Source organism: Oreochromis aureus, linkage group 2 (genome assembly GCF_013358895.1).
Source record: "Oreochromis aureus strain Israel breed Guangdong linkage group 2, ZZ_aureus, whole genome shotgun sequence".
Lineage (NCBI taxonomy): Eukaryota > Metazoa > Chordata > Actinopteri > Cichliformes > Cichlidae > Oreochromis > Oreochromis aureus.
In genome coordinates, this window is record NC_052943.1 from 13,677,262 (window position 1) to 13,702,547 (window position 25,286).

The window sequence follows — 25,286 nt, forward strand, 5'->3', positions numbered from 1 at the left end:
ACATGATACTGGGAGCAGAAAACCAGTCATTCTGTACATAGAGAACATAGGGCGTTCAAAGGATCTCATGCATTCCTAACAATGTGACTCACTGGAAAAGAAGGTGTGTATGAATCACCCTGTTGCCACTTTAAGGCTTTAATTAGTTGGTAAAACCAAAAAAACTAAAAAGTGTGTTTGCATATTGAGCGCAGTAATGAGTCAAACTAAATATTTAATGAAGGAAAGAAATCAGAAAACTGAAAACTACAGGGCGTCACGTTTGCAGCTTTTGGCGCCTGTTGTTGTTCTTTTACATCATCCACACAGGATCTCAGCTGATCCCATCTGCATGCTGAAGTGTCCTTGTGCAAGATACTGCACCTCAAATGTCTTCCATCATTTATATAAATGATGGAAAATGTCCCAGTGTTCAGTTGTTTTTATTTCACATTCAACCAAACTCAATTTTGTCAGTCCTCCTTAAAATAAAACCCAAATCTTTTAACCTGTTGTTGTAATTGACAGCATCTCTTCAAACGATTTTACAATTTTCTGCCAATCTTGTGTTATTGTTGGCAACATGAATGTATTATTACAAAATAGCACTGAACATGTACGGACATCACAGGGGGACCAAGAGTACCTGTGAAAGTGAGGCAGAGTTAATTACCCTGATCAAGGTTATGGAGTTAAAATTGTTAAATGTGGAAAAAAAAGTGGAAAATGTGAAAACTGTAAAGAATGAGGATAAAATGTGGACTTTCATCAGTGCTTCTGTCAGTTTTACAGTCTTCTTACTGACAAAGACATCAGCGAGGACAGTGACAAAAAAAAAGGAGAGAGAAACTGAGGGGTTTTTTTGTATTCCTAGTATTCTATTAAAAGTTCCTATTTTTTCACTGGTTCCTAAAGACATTTCTATAGAAAATCCATCCATAGAATTTCCACCCCAATTAAGACCAGCCCACCAAGGGAGTCTGATATTCCCAATTTAAAGAATCCGAAGTTATAATCTCTGTCTAAATAAATTGCTATATTTATGTATTGTATAAAAATCCAATGATGGGCTTTGTATTGGGAGTTTCTCCCCAGTAATTGACTCATAGAGACTATAAGAGCCTTCTTTCTGAGGACAATACCGCAAAACGACTGAGATGGTCTTGTTTAACTCTCGACCACATGGTTTAAATTATGATGGCATTTGTGAATTTACATCTGTGTGTGTCTGCCCTTGCACTCAGTCATCATTCACTCTTTAGAAACGCAACAGCAGCAGCATTGAGGTCACTCGGTGTTGGTAAACCTCACCCTGATTAGAAGTGTCGACAGAGGGAAGGAACGAGGGACACGGAGGTCAGTCAGGGACAAACAACAGGGGGCAGCTGAACATTACTCAAGTGTGTGTGTGTGTGTGTGTGTGTGCGTGTGTGTGCGTGTGTTATTAACCATGTTTGTCTGATAGGCTTAAAAGAACACTATGAGTCTGTCGGCATACGCCAACATTGAAAGGAGCTCCACGTTCCTGCACTGTTATGTGTGTTTCCTTAATGTAATGTTGGCCACGCGAGTATGAAAGGTAGCTACAGTTAAGCCCATAATTATTCATACCCCTGGCAAATTTTGACTTAAAGTTACTTTTATTCAACTAGCAAGTTATTTTTTGACTGGAAATGACACAGGCGTCTCACAAAAGATAATAAGATGATGTACAAGACGCATCATTGTGGAAAAAAAAAATATTTCTCAGCTTTTATTTACATTTAAACAAAAAGTATCATGTCCAGAATTATTCATACCCTTCACAAACTGTCACAGTCTCTGGGAAAATTCAAAGTTCCATACCATTCCAAATAGTCAAAGCTGTTCTAAAGCATCCTAATTACCCTGATTAATTGGAAATAGCTGTTTTAATCAACTCAACAGGTGAAAAACAGCAGCTCTCTGCAGGTGGTCTGTGGACATTCATGGCTAAGACAAAGGAACTCAGTGAGGACCTGCAGCTGTGCATTGTGGCTGCTCACAAGTGAGGAATGGGCTACAAGGCCATATCCAAATGTTTTCAAGTTCCAGTGGCTACAGTGCAAAGTATTATTAAAAAATACAAGATGTTCCGCACTGTGGAAAATCTCAGAGGACGTTGTCGGAAGCCAAAAATGCCAATGATGTTGGCATCATTGTGATCATTTGGCATAAAAATGGAGATGCCTTCAACCCAAAGAACACCATCCCCACTGTCAAACATGGTGGTGGGAACCTAATGCTTTGGGGGTGTTTTTTAGCCAATGGACCATGGAACCTAATCACAGTAAACAGCACCATGAAAAAAGAGCAATACATGAAGATTCTCAACAACAACATCAGGCAGTCTGCAGAAAAACTTGGCCTTGGGAACCAGTGGACATTTTAGCACGACAATGACCCAAAACATACAGCAAACGTGGTGAAGAAATGGTTAGCAGACAACAACATTAACGTTTTGCAGTGGCCTAGCCAGAGTCCTGACTTGAATCCAATTGAGAATCTGTGGAGGGAGCTAAAGATCAGGGTGATGGCAAGAAGACCCTCCAACCTGAAAGATTTGGAGCTCATTGCTAAAGATGAATGGGCAAAAATGCCTGTGGAGACATGCAAAAAGCTGGTCTGCAATTATAGGAAGCGTTTGATTGCTGTAATAGCCAATAAAGGCTTTTCTATTGATTATTGAGAAGGGTATGAATAATTCTGGACATGATACTTTTGCTAAAATATAAATAAAACCTGAGAAATTTTTTTTTTTTTCCACAATGATGCCTCTTGTACATCGCCTTATTATCTTTGGGAGAGACACCTGTGTCATTTCTGCTCAAAAAGAACTTGCTTGTTGAACAAAAGTAACTTTAAGTCAAAATTTGGCAGGGGTATGAATAATTATGGGCTTAACTGTACATTCTTAATTTTGCATTTTTGCTTTTATGTAAACAGTTTGAATTACACTCCACATACTCTGTTTTTAGTCTTGCTTTTAAACGTGGTGTTGTTTTTATACACCTCTACTTGGGGGTGGCGAGGGGGGGTGCTAATTAAACATCTTTCACTGTTGTGTAAAAAAATGATGAGTCAGCATCTGTAAGAACCTGAATGAACAAACCACTGTTGATGTGCTGCTGCACTACTTCTAAAACATTTCATCAAAATTCACTGCTGAGATTTTGTTCTTGTTTCTACAGTGAAGTCTACCTAGTGAGTCACAGCCAACAGGTCACTGCAAGTTACACTTTAAAAACAAACAAAAAAAAAAAAAACATCTGCGCTGTTTGTCTGGTTTATATCACCCTAAACCATCTTTCATACCCAGTGACATCCAGTTTCATAACAGAACGCTTTTTTTTTCTGTAAAAACACCCACGTAAGCAGTTTGCAAGCTTAAAGAGGAGAAAGGTCCCAGGATAAGGTCATCTGTCCACAGTCAGTCTTTAACTTCAGCATTTAAACAGCTGTTTCATGTTCATCTCCCCGTGCGCGCACATTTGCACATCCGCATGTGTGCACAGTCATGCAGAGTTTAAAAGGTTGTGTAGTGATTATTCTGCTGACTGCTGAGCGGAGAAGCTGAAGAGAGCAGGAAGAAGGTCGCGAGGAAGAGCTCAGGACGGGAGGAAAAATGTGTCCTTGAGTATTTTTGATTAGAGGTAAAGGGGCGGAGCAGTAGGGAGGGTGTGTAGTCACGCTTGTGCTGCTATTGGTGGAAACACAAGTGGGAGACTTTACATGTGGTAGAAGTCATGTGCACTCTGACGGAAACACTGTACCAGGACTAAGCACCAACCTAAATACTTGCCAGGACAATAATAAAAAAACACACTTGATAATGTTGATACCAGCTGATAGATCACACGCACATACGCATGCCTGATGTGGATTTAAAACAAACATCACGCACCGTACCACCACCACCCCTTACCCCCACCCAGTCAGAAAGACACATGCCATTTCGTCAGCTGAGAGACCAACCCTGCTACCAAAACGTTTCTGCTCATTTGTTCCAGGAAGAATAAAAAAAATAAAACCCTGCTACCCTCCCTACTTTCTTAGAAAGAGTTATGTAAATAGATGGTGTTAAATTATATTATAGGACATAGTGTTACTGACTGACTACCAGATGACTAATAGCATTTAACGTTACTGATTGTACTTAATATGATGCTGATGAGAGAGAGAGGGGGGGACTTTTAAAGTGTCCAGTCCTCTCGTTTGTATGTTTTCAAATTCATATTTACACTGATTTGTATCATTTAAAGCAAAGATTTTTCTTTGGAGCCATTTGTTCAACTTGAATACAATAATATGCACATGATTACCAGTCATACTACTATAAACTTTTCAAGAAATACATACGAATGGTCTGTGTGTACCTGTACGGTCAGGTACACACAGATACAAGACATAGTGTACATGCAAATGCTCCCTTCTTCTAATTTAGGGGTTTTGTAAAGTTGACCACATGGAATAAGACCTTTGCCGCCCAAAAATATATCAGAACTGAGAGGAGTGATTGTCTTGTTCTAACAACATCACAAAAGACACAACGATACCAGTAAATGAGATGTGAACATGAAACCAACTGCACTGGAACTGGCCGTTGAAACAACTGATGAGGGCTCTGGATAGGTTATATATCGAGTTGCCTGTGCAGTATATATATTACACTGCATATTCCCCTCAATTAATCAGCCAGACTGCATGTCTTATCCCTTCGCCCGTTAGCCGTGCATCTTACCGTGATGGAGGTGAAGGTCAGGCAGATGCCTCCGAAGCCATTCAGAGAAAGAGCCAGAAAGATGAGCGCTGAGAGGACTGCAGAGAAAGCGAGAGAAACATTAAAACTCACTTTGATAAACCGGAGGACTTCATTTTACAAGAAGTCAGTTTAAGTTAACATTTCAGGAGACCGCTTTCAAAAACAAGCAAATTACCACGGGCATTCACTAAAGCTAGTGGCTTTCAACTTGAAACCTGCTAATTTTACACACTGATGCACCTGCAACTCCTTCACTTTCTCTGTGGTTTAAGTGTAATATTGAGCAACACAGACAGCAGCTTAAATAAACAAGCTGGTACAAAAAAATGGTTCCAGCCAGCGTGACAGACACTTTTATATAACCCTAAAATTAACCTAAATTTTAATAAGGCTTAAAATTATGCATTATTATGAGCGAGACGGCTTTCAGTGACAGGTAGGAACAATTTTTTTTTATAACTCACTTGTCATGCAAATAGATAGAAAGGTACTTTAATGATCAGTGATAAAAGTCAGTGATAAAAATCAGTGGGTTTTTTTTGTTAACAGTGATTAAAAAAAACATCCAGGTATAGAGACTTCTGTAAAGCCCGTGTGTCATTTTGCATTCATTATCTCATCAATATCTAGCACTTGTCTGATTTTACTCACCGTCGGTCTTGTAGGCAGAGGTGGCCATCATAATACAGGACAGACCAAAACACGAGCTGCAACAAAGAGAGAAAAATAATGAAACCTCGAGATAGCTAGCTGCTGGTGACATCGTCGGCAGTAATAAAAAGCTACTTTCTGCTGCCATCTTATTCACAACGGGTCGCCACAGCAGGTAGCTTGTTTGATTTGGCAGATTTTTTACATCGAGTGGTTAGCATTCACTTGGCAAAATGGAAAGATTCGGAAACTTGGAGAGAATGTTGATTCGTTCCAGCTAGAGACACAAATCCCCTTTGAAGTTGCGACAGGAACTCAGGCATCTGTCATCTGCCAAATCAGCATTTTATCAGTTTCCATCGAGGCTGACACATAAAACTGACAACGGTGTCAGCCACTTATGGAGGTTATGTTCAAGCGTCTACAAAGACTCAGACCAAGAAGTCTAAATCAGCTAGTCTGGTTCATGAACAGCCTGAATGCTTTTTGAATCGGATACGTTCAAATCAGGTAAGTGTTACACTTGACTTTTAAAAGTCAAGTAAAGTCAAACTGTGGCTGAGAAAGGAAGAAACCATGTGTGTTTGTGTATATAACATGAGTTTTTAACCTCTTGTTTTGAAGACAATCCAACCTCTAACTTGCGTTTTCCAGTGAACATCTAAATGATTCTGAGAAGGCTTTGGAGAAAGAGTGCGGTTGTCAGCTAAAACCAAAAATTGAGCCCTCTGGCACCAACTCAATCTGTCGTATTTGGAGCAAGAAAAATGCTGAATATGACCCACAAAACCCCACAGACAAGCATAGAAGTGGAAACATGCTTGGGGGTTGTTTTTCTGCTAAGGGTGGAGGACACCTTCACAGGACTGAGAGGCCAAAGGATGGGACAATGTACCCTAAAATTATGGATGAGAATCTCCTTTCCCACAGCCAGAAGACTGAAGGTGGATCACAGATGGGTCCTTAGGCGATGACCAAGTCCCAAGTCATGTTTTACTTGAGGATCAAAAGTTTATTTCATGCAAGTATAACTTTTATGTAATGTGGGTTTTTTTTAATCTTATGTCTCTCCACTTAATTGAAACTACCATAAAAATATGAGACTGTTCTTCTCAAACTTAAAAATTCAGCAGATCATCAAATGATTATTTCCTCTACTGTATCTCTAAGTGTCTGGCTCTGAAGACAGTCCAAGCTCTACCTTACAGAACAAATCCTGTAATTACATGAACGGTTGTAGACTAACTACACGTGTACTGAGAAAAGGTGTACACATACAAACGAGGACTCTGCCTACACGCGGTGATTTGCAGAAACTGGATCAACTTCTCGCTCCTGCTGTGGGAATGTGATCCATCTACTTTGTTTGTACTAGAACATCATTACCAGTAAATGAATTGATTGAACATGAAGTTTTCCTTCCTCTGAAGATTTTTTTTATGATTAAGCCAAACATACAAGGATCATTTATGAGCCACACATACGAATATATTCTCAAATGTTACAATATTACCTTCCAACCAGTCGAATGGGACGTGGTCCAAACTTATCCATCAGGATACCAAGCGGGAGGGTGGTGGCACTGAGCAAGAAGGAACCGATGGTGAAGCCCAGATTCAGCATCTCTTCCTGGTCCACACAGCTGACCCACTCCTCAACCTTCTGGCCAGAGGAGTTATCCGAAGTCACGTGCCCTGTGTCATTTTCTGTGGGAACAAGTGTGTAGGCTTGATGAGAGATCGCTCAAGAACTATTTGAGTCTTTCAGGTTTTTTGTGGACTTTGACTTGACTCCAAAACTAACCATTATTTTCCCCATTTTCTAAACTTGTCTTAAAGGTGACTTTTCTGCAATTTCCAAACCATAATACCAAATTATAACACAAAAATAAGACAATCTCATATTTTATAGGTTGCAATGGCCGTGACACATTTGAACACATGCGTTTCCCAAAAAGTAATTCCAAGTGACGAGGCCTTAAAACCTGCAGTTCCTCAAATGGCCACTCAAGGGACGTTCCTAAAATGAGTCAGTCCTCATAGACTCCCATGTTAAAATGTACTTGAGCATTGTCTCTATGCCTTCATAGGAACTGTTGAAGGGGTGAATTGTTAGGATTTAATCAGGGCTTAAAGTTAGAAGCGTCCCGAAACAAAAAACTGTAGCAAGCTTGCTAACACATAATTTGGCTGCTGGCATTTTGGGTATGTCTATCTTCTATTTACAGTCTATGCAAATGTCTAATAGATGCGCTATCTCCATGTGAAGGTTCAGAGATTATGATCTTACCTGAGCACAGGTGAGAGTAGAAACCTTCCCTCTTTAACATGATGAGCAAGGAGCCCCATCCCAGCAGCACAGCTGAACACAGCAGGTTTTCAATCACCGCTGTCACCGCCATCCACCAGCGCCTCCTGTAGGCCTGGACGAGAGTGGGCGCCATCGCTGCTGCTCTGTGATTGAGGAGCAACAAAGAAGGAGGGATAAATTGAAATGACTTTAGGCAAACATGGTTATTTTTTATGTTTTCTAACAAGTAAAAAAGACACTTGATGCATCCAATGTAAATGCGAAGGGTTTCCCGTTTGTTAAACACCTCTGAAAAACTTCCAGACTCACTAAATAAGTAAATAAGCTGAACAGATTTTATTAAATAATATTACACACTGCTGTGAGTCATTACTGATTCTAAACCACCTTCTCCAAAGGTTTGATTACCCAGGGTCTTAGTTTGAAATAACAACTTAATTAGTTGAAGCCCTTATTTAGTTTTAGCTCAAAAACACTCAGTAATGTTTTCCCAATGTTCCCGTATTTATTAAGGACCAGGACATGGGTCAATACCACTGACATTTTAGCAAATTTAGGTCTCCACAACAAAACAAAACCCTCCCCGACACTACAGACACGAGTAACACTAACTTTCATTGTTGATTAGTCTTCCGTATTCCCGTTGAGCCATTAATCCTATAATTAAAAACCATACTGTCATAAAGAGTAGGAAACTTTTATTTCCTAAAAATTCTTTAGTGATTATACATGAATGTTAGGATTTTTTGCTAAACTGGTTTGTTGTTTCAGGGGGAAAAAAAAGGCACAAACTGTAACCTTAAGTCTGAGTGACTCATACCACTTTCCATAACTTTGGGTTTGTGAAATTATTCCAGTCCGGATTTACTTCCTGTGAACTTAATTTCTCATTCATATTGACATATGAGACCTGATGAGTACATCTAATGAGTGTCCATGTGGAGAGTCATTGTTTTGTAAATCCTAGGCCAGACAGCTTCAGATGTTCACCTACTGTGCTGTGAACAAAGCACTTGAGTTTGACTCCCAGAAACACTGCAGAGTGCTGAATTGGTGTGTTTTTCTTATGGAAATTGGGGTGGCACCTTAAAGTACCGCCGTAAAAGCAGCGCGGAGTGGGATTAAATGAGTACGGAAAGCAAATGGAACTACAGCTTGGCTTTGGTTTTAAGTCACAGGATAATCAGGCTGCTTTTACATAAACACACAGGGGCAAAAACACAGCAGCTGTGATGTGACTGACTAAATAAAGTCATCTTAGTCATGGCCACCTGAAAAGCACACACAGATACACAGAGTAAAGGTCACCGGTCACAATGATCTGCAACATGAGTGCCCAACACAGTCATGACGAACCTGATAACACACCTATGGAAAACATCTAAACAAGAAGCAACGATCCAATTATGACCAGCTCTTCCATTTGGCAGCCAAACCACTAAAGGGGTGGAGGGGAAAAGCGAGAGACGGGGCCTACAGTCAAGGCCTCAAATAGGAAATCAATTTCAGTGCTTCTTAATGGTGGCATCCTTTAATCATGTGTCATACTGGAGAACCAGAGAGGGACAGATTTGTCTCCGCTTGTGCTCACGAGCCTGCGTGTGCGTTCACGAGGCATGTGTGTAATGCGATTATCCACTGCCCGCTGGACCGCCTTTGTGCTGAAAAGAGTGTTTGAAAAGGGGGATTTCGTTGTAACTGACACCCCACGACAAAAACCCCTTCACACACACTAACTCAACAATGAGGCGCAAGACGGTGCTTATTCACGCCGTTGTGTAAATGTACAATCCACACATTAACCCATTAATTAAGTCTGAGCACACAAACAGTAAAGAGGCTAACTTTTCAAGCTTCTATAAACACTTGAGTTACAACCATTCTTATCATCTCTAGGTTAGGAATTTTTTGTCAATCCATTACCATTTACAAACTGATTGGCGTACTGGGTGGATAAAACAGAGAGAACCATATTAGATCCACTGATACAAAGGCCTAAGAAGTTCATATCTGAGTTTTTAAATATTTGAGTTTTTAAAATGTGTCAGAGATCCGTCTGCTTACAAAAACGGACTCCAGCTATCAATCACAGGGCAAAAATGAAGGAAGGAGTTCATTTCCCCTTTAGATCCTGCATGATGTGTCGTAGATGCTTTGTATCTTATTTTTTGCCTGGAGGAAAAAAACAAAAAAACAACCATTACAGTTATCCCATGCGTCCTCCCCTTTCTTGTATATAAGAGATAACTTATAGAGATAAAAATTTATCGCTTAGCTGTTGCTACAGACAACTGAACTTCTATTTTGATGATCCTGTTAGGGATCATCTGTTATTGTTGTCTGTTATTGTGTAAATACTTACGCTATTGTGTACTCCACACACATGGAGAGATGCCAAACTGCCTTTCACTGTTCTTGTAACAGTGACAATAAAAAGCTATTCTATAAAAAAACCTATTCTAGGGTGTCTATGTCGATATGCACACATTACTTTTTTTATCTAGTGTAAATCTAAATCGTGTTAATTTCAGCCAAAGCTTATGTGAAGTAAGGACAGCGTAACCTAGTTAGTATCTCGCTGAGGAAATCTGTCCTTTAGTTAACCTCAATGTGCACTTTTTAAAAAAATCTTTTAGCTTATATCATTAACTTCAAATGTCAAATGAGTGCAAAGAGTGGAACATACAAGTGTTCATTGTTGCGCTTATGACTTTCAGCTGCTTCCTTGTCAGACCAGGTCACCACAGCAGGTAGCAAATGTAACTCTGCCAAGTCAAACATGATTGATTTGGCTAATCTTTACACCCGCTGCCCTTCGTGACACAAAGGGATTTGTCTCTCTGGCTAGAATTGAGCCAGCAACCTTTTGCCTTTTGCTTGTCAAGCACATATATACACACACCACTACACTATGCACCACCAAAATGTAACTCTAAAAAAACAAACAAAACAAACAAAAAACACAGTTATACAGCCAAACCACTTAAAGTCCATAAAAGTCATTAACTTAAAAAATTTAAAAAAGTAGTTAGTTTCCACATATGCAAACTAAAATGTTAAAGTAATACACAGACCATTAAAGGCCTAAGTATACAAGCTACAGTCACATGTATTTGATTTACAGTAGTGGTTGAATCAGGAGCATCAACACACACATGGTGAAATATTACATATCATGCACACACATTGCTCAGGAGGCAAAGCTGTAAATGAAACCGGGAGTTCATGGCTTCTTGGCATCATGAACACATGTCTGTTACTGTAAAAACACGCTGTGGTGTCATCTGCTTCGCTTTCACACAAAATGATGCAGGGCACGCATCCATTCGGCGAGCTCTACTCACTTATCACACATTCCTCATCACCTTTTCCCGCCCATTTCCGGGTGCCTGTTACTACTGCAGTAAACTGCACGCCGTCAATAAAGGAAACAGGAGTGCTCTTGTGTTACCGTGCAGGAAGGTCAACACATGACAGGCATGTGGCAACAATTTAAAACATGAAAGCCGGGCTTGTTTTTGTTGTTGGCAGGTAGTTGTGAGTCCCTGTCACAACACTGAAGTGTGTGCTTGTAAAGTTAGAGCAGGTGAAGCCTGCTTTGGGATAAATTCTATAAAAGGAGGGCGTTTCCTAAAATACCGGAGCAGTAGCAGCTGAATGATGCAATAACTCCAGGACTTACTCCACTCCTCTTGCCACTGGAAGCCTGTATAAGCGGGTGGGGTTTTAATGGGTTGTGAATTATTGAACAGGGCCTTCCGTCTGAATCAACAACTGAGTGAACATATAGGCTCAATTATCCCCATCATGCTTACTTTCAAGTCTCCCTGTTGCTGCTTACTTCCAGCCATGCTCTTTTTTTCCCTGCTGGGGATATGGATGACCTTGACCAGGCGTGTTTATCAAACTCTGCGGGACAAAAAGAACCGCAGGAAAAATGTTTCCTTTTTTTTTTTTTTTTTTTTTTTTTTTTTTTTTTTTTGCTAGCTTTATGTTTATTTTATGTTTCCAAATAAAATAAACCACAAAGCCCTGGGCCTCTCTGTTCCCCGAGGAGTCCAAAAGTTGCCCGGCCGGCGAGCAGCTGTCTCTCCATGGGTATGACCTCAGTCAGCCTCCGCTTACCAGGCAGGGCAGAAGAGGAGACGCGTTCATGTGCTGCTCCAAATGTCAAAATCTGGAGGTCTCCCCTGGCCTCCAGATCCCATCAAAGCGTGACACAATTAAGAAATAAATGAAGAAGGAAAATGAGCAATAAATACATAAAATGTAGGTAAACTGGCTGGATAAAGGGAAACAAATATATAATTAGGCTGTTTAATGACCAAGAAAATTTTTAATCTACTTTTCAAGGGTTTTTTGACCATTAATCACCCAAAACATCCACTGATTACGAACGCCAGCCCCCAGTTCTGAGAGTAATGGGCAGCTCTGCTCTATCTGATGCTTTAGAGGCTACACCCAGTGACTTGGGGACATGCTGCATTTAAAATCCACACGTATTAAACATACAGTTGCTTCAGCCATTGTTTTCCCCATTTTTCTTATATTCTGTAATTTAAAGGGTTGTCGTTTTGCTTCTTTTTTATTTGATTCTCTCAGTTGAACCCGGGACACACACGCACACATACGCATGTACAGTGACACAGACGTACACCCCCCCCCACCTCCTCCAAATGCTTCTGATACATGTCTTCTATGTTGTGAGATGTGATGATGCATGTGCTATATGCTGAGGTGTTTTTTTCTGTTTTCAGACTGATTTCCTCTCTCAGACTGGGTGGAGTTCTTTTTTCTCCTCGTCTTTCCTCATATTGTGTATTGCCATCGTGCTACCTCTCCGACCTGTCTTCCCCATGTGACATTTGTGTGTAAGGTCGGAAGGGTAAGATGGCGCTGGTGGCCCGCAGCCTTAACCCAACTTCCTTCGGGATCAATATCAATATCAATCAATCAATTCATCATCAATGAAACCAACCAACTTTTGGTTTTTAGTTCAAGATGCAAATAAGATTTTTATCATGTCATCCCTGCAATTTTTCGTTGACTGACATAAACCAGGCATGCATGCATATATGGATACATTGAATGCAGTGCTGAACAAATTCATCAGACCACTACCCAATGTTAAGTTTCTGCCGTTATGCTGGCTCAAATTTAATTCGAAAAGATTAATTCTTTGTTATTTGCTTAATAAATAACAATATGATTTAGAGTTTTAGACAAGTTCTTGGCAGATTGCTCAAAATGTTTTCTCTTTTATGACATTTATAAAGCACTTTTCTAGATAATTTTGCTTTAAAGCAAATTATAACACGTATAATAAAAATCTAACTCCACAGGGAGTCCGTGAAGGCATCCCGGCGCGCTTTCGACCACTGCTTCCAGGTAAGTTAGGCTGAAATTGGGGTACAATAACACAAAAGCCTAATTTAAGACATTTGTGTGCATTTATGGCTTTCCAGATGTTTTATAAATATAAATGAGTTATAACAGTCAGGACTCCGATGCTCCATGAAATGAAGGCTAAAGTTTCACTGAGCGCATTGTACACATTTAATCGTCACTTCCGAAACTTTCTCAGCATCTGCCGCTCGCGCCGATTCTCACATTTTTACCCTCCCTTTGTGAGCGTCCGCACTTTGCGCCATTTCTCCCCTCACCAGAGCACGGACACACAACCACACGTGGACACACATACATATTGTGGGTTTAATACGCAGCGTTTGGTGTGTATCGTGAAAGCTGGCGATGTCCATCTCATGCCACGTGTCGATTGTTCCTCCTGCTGTTTCAAGCCGCCGCTTACTTTTTGACATATAACACTAAACTCATGAACACAATAGCAACAACATCGTGGGAATGTAAGTGAACATCATCTACTTACTTCAGTTGTGTCTTCTCACAGAGGCTTGAAATAAAGGTTTGAGTTCCTTATTGAATAACAAAAGAATTTAAGCTCAACTTTAACTAATTTTTGTCCTAATAGAAAAGTTGAGCCCGAGCCCCCTAAATAAAACTTTTCCCCCTCCCTCTGAACTTCTCCCTTTCTTCCTGGTTGAAGACTGATTTTCCTTGCCTTTAAGTCCACGTTTTTTCTCCCTGTCTCTCCGGTTTCATGACACACTTCCCCCTTCAATTTGACTTCTAACTCCCTCCCCTGTAACTCCCTCTCTAGTTTACCGCCTGTTGAGGGGAGGAGAAAAGTCACTACTAAAGACACTACACACACACATTCATGCTGCTCTCTCGTTCAGTGCAAATGTCCTCCAGCATGGCGCATGGAAGCTTTAAAGAGCCCTTAAAGGAATGTCACCGCAAAACGGGATCACATAGAAAAACAGATTCAGCACATATGTGGTTAATGTTTCATACCAAGCTGAAAATACATTTAATACGACAACAACCATAAAAGATCAAACAAAAGAAAATTAATTTTGCAATGCATTCTTCTGAAAGACTTCAGCACATAATGTGGAGATGTCACAACTGTGACATGTAGGTCGTCCTCATGCAGTCTTGTATATACATTGCAAAGATTTCCCCGGATACATCATATCTGGATCATTAACCAAAATACGAGGCACGTATTCACAAAAGCTGTTCCACAGTGCTATCAGTGGTAGAAAACCCTAAACAACACTTTTGAATGTGAGATTTTAATAGAGATGACCCAGAAGCTGATACTGCAGACACAACCATATTTTTATAAATCTGCCTCATGTGCACAAAGATGAGAAGAAAATTCAGAAGAAATGAAATGAACATGCAGTTAACTGTTATAAAGCTTAAAGCTAACATAGAGCTTGTCATATTGGTTGTATCTAGTTCCTCCAATGGATTTTTTACTTTTTCTTTTTTTCTCTCACATACAGTAATGTTCATAAGTCTTCTTCTTTTTACTTCTTTATTTCTTTTCTATTTGCTTCCAAGAAGCCAGACCTTCTTGTAATTTTTCTGAATGTCTTTCAAAGGTTTTCTTTGGACATTGGCTGCTTTTTCGTTTATTTTTCACTGGTTTATTAGCCCACTGAACACTTTAAGCACTTTGTCACCAAATCTCATTTCTTTAGTTAAATCAAGACAAAAAAGACAAAAATAGAAAATAACAAAGTCTGCCAGGAAGAAAAATGGCACCAACAAATCTGAAAGCTTAGGATATTTTTTGGATGTGGAAAAAATATACCTCAAACATGCACTATGAAACATATTTGAATCTTTTTTTGTTCACTGTCACTTTGTTTTATTTATAGTCGGCGTCATATTTAAACAATAGAACTTGACCCAGAGTGCTTTAGAGACGGGGACATTTAAATTCCAGGTCTCCAAGAAGCTCAGTTTCAAAATACATGAATTGCTAAAAGGTGTCTTTTATTGTGTTAACTAATTACTGTAAAAGTAAAAATCACAGGGATTTAGTTTTCAAACTGATGATGATTCATCACAAAAATTATTACACACTGCTCTCCCCTGCATAAGCTGCCTTTATAGGTTAAACATGTCAGTACTGGTAAAGGTATCTGCAATACAGTATTTGCTTGGTATTGAATCAATATAAAAATGCAGTATTTGAAAGTTATGTCCTCAAGAAATAGGAAAAAATCCAGCAAAGACCTGAAACAGGACCTGAGAGAGTCATCTGGCCCTTTAGTTGATTCATTTACTGTTTACTGAAGTCTCATCAGAAATGATCTCAGTGTAAGGGTGGATGTCAAGAAGCTATTCTTAAGGAACTGAAACAGGAAAAAAGGCTCCAAGAACTGGACTGATAATCACTTTTAACAGAGTGATGAATTCAAATTTGACATTTTTGGTTCAAAATGTCATCAGTATGTATCGAGGAGTTCAGCAAAGAGGTACAACAGTGAGTGTCTACTGTACATCCATCTGTGAAGCTTGGTGGAGGCTCTGTCATGGTTTGGGTTTTGTCAAAAACAAAAAAGTACTGTCAGCTTTGATCCACCGTGCTATACCATCTGAAAAGCATCTGATTGGTATCAGTCATTTGTCAGCAATGATCCCAAACATACTGCAAATGAGGAAGTTTGAGGGGGTCGGCCAATCAGAAGCGCGCTAGCTTAACGGTAGAGGAAGTACACAGCCACACACAGCTGTATTTGGCACGTTATGCCATGGCTACTATAGTTGAGGCCAAGACAGGGAGCTAATTTATATAGCGCCATATCACAACAGCAGTTGTCTCAAGGGGCTTTATTTTGGAAGGTAAAGACCCCACAATAATTCCTTATAAATGATTAAAGCCACTGGCAATAAATATAATGTGAAACTAATATTCTTCAAAGAGGAGTTGCTTGCATAGAAGAAAGTCATTTTGGACACACAGATCAGATCAACCCCCCTGTACATAGAAAACCAAGCATTATTAATTTCTTGCAGTGAGCCAAAATCTGGTAATTCCCTATTAATTCTGGCTCCAGCACAAAAGCATTAGTTCTGCTTAGTCATGAGTCTGACAGGGCTCGCGTCGCAGAAGCAAATCCGCACCCTGCAGGGCTTCACAGGGAACTGTCCAGTTTTCAATTTCAGATATAGAGCAAGTGTAGTCTGATTAGTCACAGCCTTACAACCAATTGCAAACCATTTGTTCCAACTGCAGGTGTAAATCTAAGAACTCTGCCCCCCCAGTTTCTTAATAAAATAATCCCATTGGAATTTGAGTGAGCTCTCTCCAGCTGTGGACACCTGGAAATGTCACCTTTAAGTCCAGCGCCTGTGTGAACAAGATAAAAGAGAGGTCGGACTGTACTTCACAGCAGGGAAGACTATATGTTGCTGAGGGATTAGACATAAAGTGGAAACAACGCAGAAAATGTGCAGTTTTCTGGGGGGGGCGGGCTGTTAGAAACATGCGGCTGCACAACAATGGCCGGCAGCTAAACACAGGAAAAGGCATCAGTGCACAATTATTTACTGAAACACAACAGTAAAGAAGAAAGGAAAAGTGAAGATTTCAAATCATGAAACCATCTTGGATCCAATTTGATGACTTCCCTACCCTCGGAAGTGTCACAGATGTCCTCCTTTTTAATAATTTATGGATACAAAGGTTGTATACAGTGACATATTAAGGACTGCTGCAGTGTGCAGTACTGGATTGAACAAATCGACACTGAAACAAATTAAAAACTAAATCTAAATATTTTGAATACACTAAAGTAAAACAAGGGAACCCACTATGGAAACTTTCTGAAACTAAGACAAAAACTTACATAATTAGAAAACATAAAACTATAATAACTCTGTAAAGTTTTTGATGATGCAAATTTTACCACGTTGCAGTCTGGAGAAATCTGATAGAGGACTCCACCTGCTGGACGTCCCACAGTCGTGGCAAACGATGTCATTTTTAAATAGAGAGAGAGAAAAGAAAAAAGCAAGTTGAAGTAGCTCGAGGACTACATCAATCCAAACACACCTTTATTTTTATAGCAATCACCAACATGCTCAACAAACTAATGTGGAAGGTCAGCATCGCTGTGGGTGTGGGGCCTGCCTCCCTGATGAAGGTGGCAGAAAGAAGGTTGTTGTCCGAGTTACAGATTGTTTTACAAGATGGTAGTGAGACCTGATTTGATGTTTGGTTTACAGACAGCAGCACTGAAAAAAGATAGGAGAGTGAGCTGAAGATAATAGGATTTTCACTGTGACTGACCCGGATGGACAAGTTTAGAAATGAGCACATCGGAGGGACGGAGCTGCCAGGCAAGAGGGAAAAAAAGGAAGACCTCAGCATATTTAGAAAACCCCCCCCAAAACAAAACATAATATTATTGCAGTATTTATTGCAATATGTTTTAGTTTATATTTTTCTACATTTAATATTCGCACTGAGCACCTGTCCAGATGCAGCTTCCCCTATTACTGATAAAGTATCCTGATTCAGACTGGATCAAAAATCTTTGCCTTTTTCCTCATGTCTCAGCGACTGGAGGGTACTCTTTGCTCGCCGTGTCACCTTAACCAAAGCAGAACGTTAAGTGGCGCATGTATTGCATTACCGAATGGGTGACACATTAAGGATCAACATAAGGAAACAGTCAGCGGCTAAATAGACTAATGAAACGTTGCTGTGCAGCCACAAGTCAGCGTGATCTCAGGCTTTAAAAAGGGCCGATTAGGTTCTGTAGCTCCTATTAAAAAGTGACAGTCCACTCTCACAACAGCCAATTACAGTGGATCATCAAAGAAACTTCTTTACTGCAGATTACTGGTAGTTTACTTACTCAGAGGAAAGCACATTTTGATCCTTCCCAGCAGATGTTTCAGTGAAAGAACCTGAACAAACAGTACAGAGTCTGAGTTAAATGACATTATCTGACCTCTAAATAGAGTGAACAACTCTACAGATTTCACAGATTCAGTGAATAAATATCCATGTTAAAACTAAGCAATTATACAATAGGAAGAAACGCCGACAGCTTGAATGTGTTGCATCAAAGAATCTAAAACCTGCTTTTAGTTTGTCAAAGATTGAATCGTGTATGGAGGTCCCAGTGAGCCAAAGTTTAAATAATACTGCCTCACGTTCAAAAAATGAAACACTTGATCATCACAGTATGACACACTTAAATTTCAGGGATATCAATCTGTTCAGTTAGGAAGCGTAAACCCCAGTGGATCAGTTTCGCTGCTTTGGGGAAACAAAGTGACAACAGGTGAACAGGAGAGAAAACAAGTCAAGCTCCACAAAGCAAATGGTTCTGCAGGTGGTGGCCACGGATCATTGTTATCCCATCATCCCCCCTGACTGATTTTTATCTACTTTTTCTTGTGTGCTTGTCATGCTGGTAGCATGAGACAGTACCATTCAGGCTGCATTGGTAGATCAGCTCCTCCAGGATTGCACATGTGCCGTCACAAAAAGCTTTGGTGTATTTCCCAGTACAGTCTAAAGAGTGTGGAGTAAGATGTGCTGTTACGCAAGAGAGCTCTACAAATTGACCTCCAGCAGGCTACTCACGTGCATATTTCTGACCAAAGTGTCGGAACCATTTAATACATACACTATATGTATTCATTTATCCTCTCCACATTACATCCCTCATCTGCCAGTCTGTCCCCCAACACCCCTCTGTCACCCGCATGTGCTGCACAATTTTTCCCCATTGTTCAGCAGTAGGAGCTAAAATGGTTGTCTTCATGTTGAAGGTTGTTGACCCTTGGTCTAGACATACCAGGATGATAAAGATGCCTGCCTGCAACATCATCAAGCATGGCCAATTTGGTAGTATACCAGTAATTATTCGGGAAAGTATATCCTTGGAGAGTTGCAGAGATCTACAGGACTGCTGATAAAAACCTCAGACTCTTTGGTGTATGTTATGTTGTTACACTGGGCCCTAGGGTCCTCTTGGTGCAGGACAATGTCTGCCCTCATATGGACAGAGTATGCAGGCATTTCCTGGATGACAAAGGCATTGATATCACTGACTGACCCTCACATTCTCAAGACCTGAATTCATTTGAGAACCTTTGGGATGCTATATAGCTGTGCATCCACTGCTGCCAGCTGCACTACAGAGTATCCTCTGATGTTCTGATCTGGGTCTGGGAAGAGATCCTCCCAGGATAGCATGCATTGTCTCTTCAGGAATGTGCCCCTTGTCTCTTTCTATGAGCAGTGACAAAGATGCTAATAAAAATCCAAGCTAGAGAAATATCAGCATGGAGGGATGAGAAGAGAGCAGTGATCTGTGGCCACCACCTGCTAAACCATTCGTTAAGCCGTCTCGGGGTTGTCGTGTTGTTTCCTCTCTGGTGCACCTGTTCTCGCTTTGATTTGCACCAAAGCAACTGAAACTGATCCACAATGGCTTATGCTTCCTAACTTTATACCTAACTTTACATATTATGTTCCTTTAATTTTTTGAGTAGTGTAGTTTGCAGCAACATTGTATTTAGCTTTCTGGCCCAGCGTTCCTGTAGCCTCATTCAGCATTGTATGTTTTTGTTCTTGACTGTCACTCCTTATTTTTGGAAGAAAATCCACCTGTAGACTATTGATCCACACTGACATTCTCACCTTTAATACCTAACCTACTACCATATTTATATGGGGATATTACATTTGGCTTTTCCGCACGTTATCATTGTTCTGCTCAACACAAACAAGAGCTTGGATCTCAGGAAGTTAATCTCAGTGTTAAACACATTGGCTGGAATATATGTACAAGATGCATGTCTGATGTCCGTATGCAATAATGAAATGTAGACTATGCACAGTTCTAACTTTGTGTACTAACACATGAAATTTAAAAGACTGCAATAAGATGAAGCTGTTTCAATGCAGCTTAGGCTTAGTGCTGTAGGAGAAAGCATTTAGTAAGACAGACTTGTCAGTTTAAGAGACACATTTCTTAAATGGGTCAGGCAGTTAGCGTCAGCTCTAACAGGAATAAAGTCAGTCTGTAAAACAAAAGAGGGATCCGAACTGCTAACCACAATTCATTACCTAATCATGCTGCAAACAATTTACTCATTGTTACCAAAACATTGTTTCTCTTGCCTTAGCCAGGATCTCATGCTTTTTATATAACAAAAAATAAAATTCCTGCTGTTGTCAGGATTTTTAGGCTGAGGCCGTGAGAAAAGAAGCTGCTTTGCTTAAGGTCTCACAGCGAGCTATATCCGAAACAGAGCAGAAAGATGTGTGTCAGTGATGTCACAGACCAGATGTACATTTACATCTGAAACCCAAACAGAAAACTAAGAGTTTCTGAGCAGCTCACACAGGTCGTTTATGTCAAAACAGCTAAAGCTTTGAATTCTACACATCATAAATGCATTTCAGCTTTAGGTGTCTTTCTTATTGCATGTTGACCTTTACACCTATCCACTGGCCGTTCCTGTAATTAGCATAAATTTGTTTTTAAGCTGTCATTGAGAGTTTTGAGAAATCATATGTGGAGAAATAGATTCCAGTTTTAACTTTCTGCCCTGCCTTTCTCAAACAACATGTAACTTTAAGTGAAGAAACAGAGCTGGTAGTGAATTCCTCTTTTCATTTCAGATGGCAATATTTCTGCAAGATGGTAACATTGACAACTTTGGAATATACCCAAAAGCCCCATTAAATCAGAAAGTAGTTGTCACATTAACCCCTTAAACCCTAGACCGGTCATTCTCAAACTCATCCCAGTCTGGAATATTAAAAACACACCCAGACCTTCATTCACATTTCTGATCATTACACAAGCAGGAAATGAAGACACAAAGTATTTCCTTTTTGTTTTCCTTCCGTTTTTTTGATCTTCTGATGATTTACTTTTGTAACTTGATTCTCCATCAACAGCTTAATTCCCAAGTTAAGATCTTACCAACTAACAACCCGATATAAGAGTCTAGAGATCTGTCATGGCATTCAAAGGTAACACCAGTTTGCAGACTCAGAAACTGGATAGCTTATAAAACAAAGGCTTTATTTGTGTAGGTTTGAGAATGATAAGAGAAACTCGTAACTGGGGTGACTCGGGAGAACTGGTCAGACAACTCCAGGAGATGGAAGACAAAAAGTCCAAACAAAGTTATGAGTCAACAGTTGTTATAAGGTGCTGATGAGTATTTTTACTTGGGAGCAGCATGACGGGAGGACCGACCGGTCAGGCTTCTGTGAGGAGTTTGTGCTGTTGGACAGGCAGGTGAGTTAGAGAGGTGAGTGTTTGTCCAGAATCTTCCAGAAACGAACCAGCTTGGTGGAAACAAGTCAGAAGTTTTTGCAAGAAGCATGTTTTTCAGCCAAACAGAAATCTGTGGACAGCAAGAGATTGAGGGCAGTAGTACTAGATAGTACGGTAGTACTAGATAATAACTAGTACTAGAGCCATAAATGAGCCTGATTATCAATCTACAATCCATGGCAATCTAGCGGAGACTGGCTGCTGGAGCTTGTCCTTAAATGCAGGTAGAGGATGAGTCTGATTGGAAGCCAATGGGATGGGCTCTTGCAGATCCAACCCATCATTAAACTGCAGTGTTAGAACAGGGAAACTACCAACCAGCAGAAAGAATAACAGTGGGTAATGTTACAGTTTTTCTCAGTTGCTTTGGTGCATTTCTCACAACAGAATTAAACTTTGCACAATAGTTAGTTCAACCTCCACAACATATAGTCGTTTTGGCACAACCTTGTGGCGGTTTCATGTTCATTTCGTCCAAAGGCAAATGCCTTTGGACATGAAGCAGTTGAGTAAGTACAAATATCTAAAGAATGGTCACTTTTGACTTGCTATTCATCACTATCTCCTTGCTTCTATCATGAATGTCACAATTATTTATACTTGTACCGGCTGAATAGTCATTGTCCATACAACTAATAGTCTTCATGTCATTGCTTGTGTCAGTGCACTCAAAATTGTTGAACATCTTGTCAAACAATTTGTACATCCATTTTGAAAACCCTATTTTTAAGGAGTTTCCATGAAAATCTCCATAAATTACTTTTCTCAGGTGAACTTTATCTCACACTAATGAAAATTGGTGTGTGTTACTCTTACTTGCAACCAATGAAAAGCCTCTTCTACCCAGTCATAGGTGAATCGCATTACAGTATCCCCTACTCTACAAGTATATATATAATGTAAACCAACAGACAGGATTGGCATGAGGTGCATACTGAATCTACAAAAGCTTGTGATGACATCACAGCAGAGTCCTGCAGAGGGTGGATTCGACACTCCAGAAGATACTTTCCCGATGCAACGATAGAGCTGACATTCGCTGTGATGTTGATGCAAATATGTGGGCAGACAGATAGTCTAGATATCAATGACTGATATGCAGCAGTGTCTGTTTTTCAGGGGGTTGTTTCATAACTACTGCAGTAAGGTTTACTGTCTAAGTGAGTTTATGTTTGCTGTAAAATGTTTGATTTACTGTATTTCCCCAGTTGCACAATGCTGTGCACAGTTTCAATTGAATATTATCAAGAGTGCATATGAAGTGTCTTGAGTTTCCTTTACAATTTATGGTTTTCAGACTTGACATGTCATTGGGAAGCACCTACAAAGAAATCCGTCACAATGAGAACATGTTCAAACCATTTGATTTTGTGACCAAAGGTGCTGGTGTACTGACTTGTAATTGTGACAGCCCAGACACTTTGATTGATATAAGTACTTGCTTTTGATGAATATATTATCTGTTTTGATTAAGGGACTTGCTTTTGCAAGTTATCCACCATGTTTTGCAGTTTGCACTAATTGTTTTGAGAAGAGTCTTAGTAGTGGTGCAGAGATCAATTCTGTTGTGAGAAATGCACCAAAGCAACTGAGAAAAACTGTAAGTAATTTTTTAAATTCAACGGTTTTGCTTCATGAATTCAGTTTCTTTTTAAAATGTAAATAGAAATCATAGTCAAAAAGTCCTGCAGAATTCCAAAAGAAGGTTTTAATAGAAAACTCTGATTTTGGAAAAGACTGATTCCTGGGATTAATTTACCCTATAATCCCAGTATTATCCTACAGGATTAACTTGTACAAAAGTTTAAATGTATTTTATGTAAATAATTTATCTCTGCCCAACTGCAGTACCTTCAGAGGCCATTAGAGGGCTGCAGTCCACACTTTGGGAATCACTGCCCTGGGCTATTTTTTTTGGAAGAATAAACCTATATGCAATCTGTAGTATCTACACAATAGTAAGGCCAAGATAAGAACCCTGGATATTATGGATAAATAACATATAGGAGAATTTTGAAAGAGAATAATTCTCATTTTGTCCTAACACTGGGCCGGAATGAGATTTAAAAACTCACTAACTCCAAAAGAAACAAAAAAAAATAACTTCTATAACATCATTTTGATCATCCTAGGGGTCAAAATTATCTCTTTGGCCCACTGCCAAATGGGTCATTGTAACCCTAAGACAATTTAAGTCAGTGAGGACTCGTGCTGTGGTGGCCCGGATTTTAAAAAAACAAATTAGTCGTTGTCACTCCATCACACCCATATCAGTGAGACTGTTTTAAAACAGTTTACAAACCTCTGTAAGACACAGTATAGAGCTTAATGTTTCGTGTGGTAACTATTTAAAAATGATTTGCTCTGAATATTCACATGAATACCACAGGGCAGTCTTTAGGGGGCACACAATAAAACATTCTGGAAAACCACAAAGCACTTACTGCACTTCAGCAGTGGAATTCCAGCTCTTCCTGCTTTCAAGTCGTGTTTTCAGTGAAAAACACTGACAACAAACATAAAGGGGGAGAACAAAGAATGCGACAGCTCTTGGCAGCTAAACATAAACTGATGCTTTTCGCAGGCACTTTGACCTGCTCTTAAATCCATCCAGCCCCAGAGAAGTTTGTGGTTTTCACTTCCTTCCAACTTTTTAGTGCATATTATAGCCTCCTTTTTCACTGATAATGTGTTGGCATGTCACAGAGGGAAAAGCACAGGCGAAACACATTTCCTTAACAATCATTCAGATCCATTAATCCATGACAGTGTCTCAGTGGTTCGGCATGAGGACCAAAAAGTGCCTAAAAGTGTAATGCATTAATTGTACGTACAGTAGAAATGCGAAATATTCCAATGTTAGGGTGAGAATTGAATTTCTGCTCTTTTTATATTTAATATAAATGAAATTTTGTTGTAAGATCTCCGTATTGGTAACGCTTCCATGTTAGTCTCAACAGATGCTGTCACAGATTGATTGATGTAACCGCTCTTTACAAGTTTGAAACTTGTAATTAACTACAGTATGACATAAATACTGCTACAACATGCCAAACTGTCTGCTTTCTAAAAAGGCTTGTTGTGTTAGTGGTGTGGTACATTTCTATGTGACTTCAAACGCTTTTGCTTTTGTAGCTGTCAGAATGAAAAACATCAGGCCTGATAAAAAGGAACAAAAATAACTGAGCTTATCGTGCGTCCAGATTTATTACGAAAGTTCTTGGCTTAAATAGGATCATTTGCAGGCTTTCACATTGGCGTTATGTGCAGGGAAGCTTAATTAAATCCTGATGCATCCAGATCCACTGACAAAACAGAAACAACAACAATGCAACTTATATTGTTTGACTGTTCATGTACAGTCATGTTCTCACAGGACTCTGTAAGTCCAGTAAAAAACTAAGTGCACCCCATGATTCAGTAGCCTGTAGAACCACCTTTTGCAGCAATAACTTAAATTGTTTTCTGTATGATTTCATGAGTCTCTCACGTCGTTATGGAGGAATTTTGGCCCACTCTTCTTTACTGCATTGCTCCAGTTCTTTGATTTTTATGGGCATTCATTTATGCACAGCTCTCTTAAGGTCCTACCACAGCAATTGATTCAGACTAAAGTCAGGACTTCTTTTCTGGAATTCTATTGCAGATTTGCTGCTATGCTTGGGATCATTGTCCTGTTACATGACTCAGTCTGGGCTATGCATTAACTGTTGGACAGATGGCTTCACATTTCACTCGAGAGTACTTTGGAATAGAGAGGAGGTCATAGCTGATTCAGTGACTGAAAGGGGCTCAAGTCCTGTGGCTGCAAAACAAGCTGAACTCAACACCCCTCCACCGCCATGCTTGACAGTTGGCATGAAATGTTT

At 39.8% G+C, this 25,286-nt stretch overlaps 1 protein-coding gene across 2 annotated transcripts in view; it reads right to left on the minus strand.

The window, feature by feature from the left end:
- slc43a1a (solute carrier family 43 member 1a) overlaps positions 1 to 25,286 on the minus strand; it is a 43,583-nt gene that overhangs the window by 10,568 nt on the left and 7,729 nt on the right. The window contains exons 1-5 of one of the 2 annotated variants that reach the window (XM_031755610.2): positions 13,608 to 13,961; positions 7,700 to 7,863; positions 6,924 to 7,116; positions 5,411 to 5,466; positions 4,739 to 4,815 (exon numbers count right to left, since the gene is read on the minus strand). In XM_031755610.2, coding sequence (XP_031611470.1) covers positions 4,739 to 4,815; positions 5,411 to 5,466; positions 6,924 to 7,116; positions 7,700 to 7,853 — 480 coding nt within the window. In that variant the 5' untranslated portion in view covers positions 7,854 to 7,863; positions 13,608 to 13,961. Of the gene's footprint in view, positions 1 to 4,738; positions 4,816 to 5,410; positions 5,467 to 6,923; positions 7,117 to 7,699; positions 7,864 to 13,607; positions 13,962 to 25,286 lie in introns of those variants that run through there. The other variant, XM_031755687.2, reaches the window with a different exon arrangement.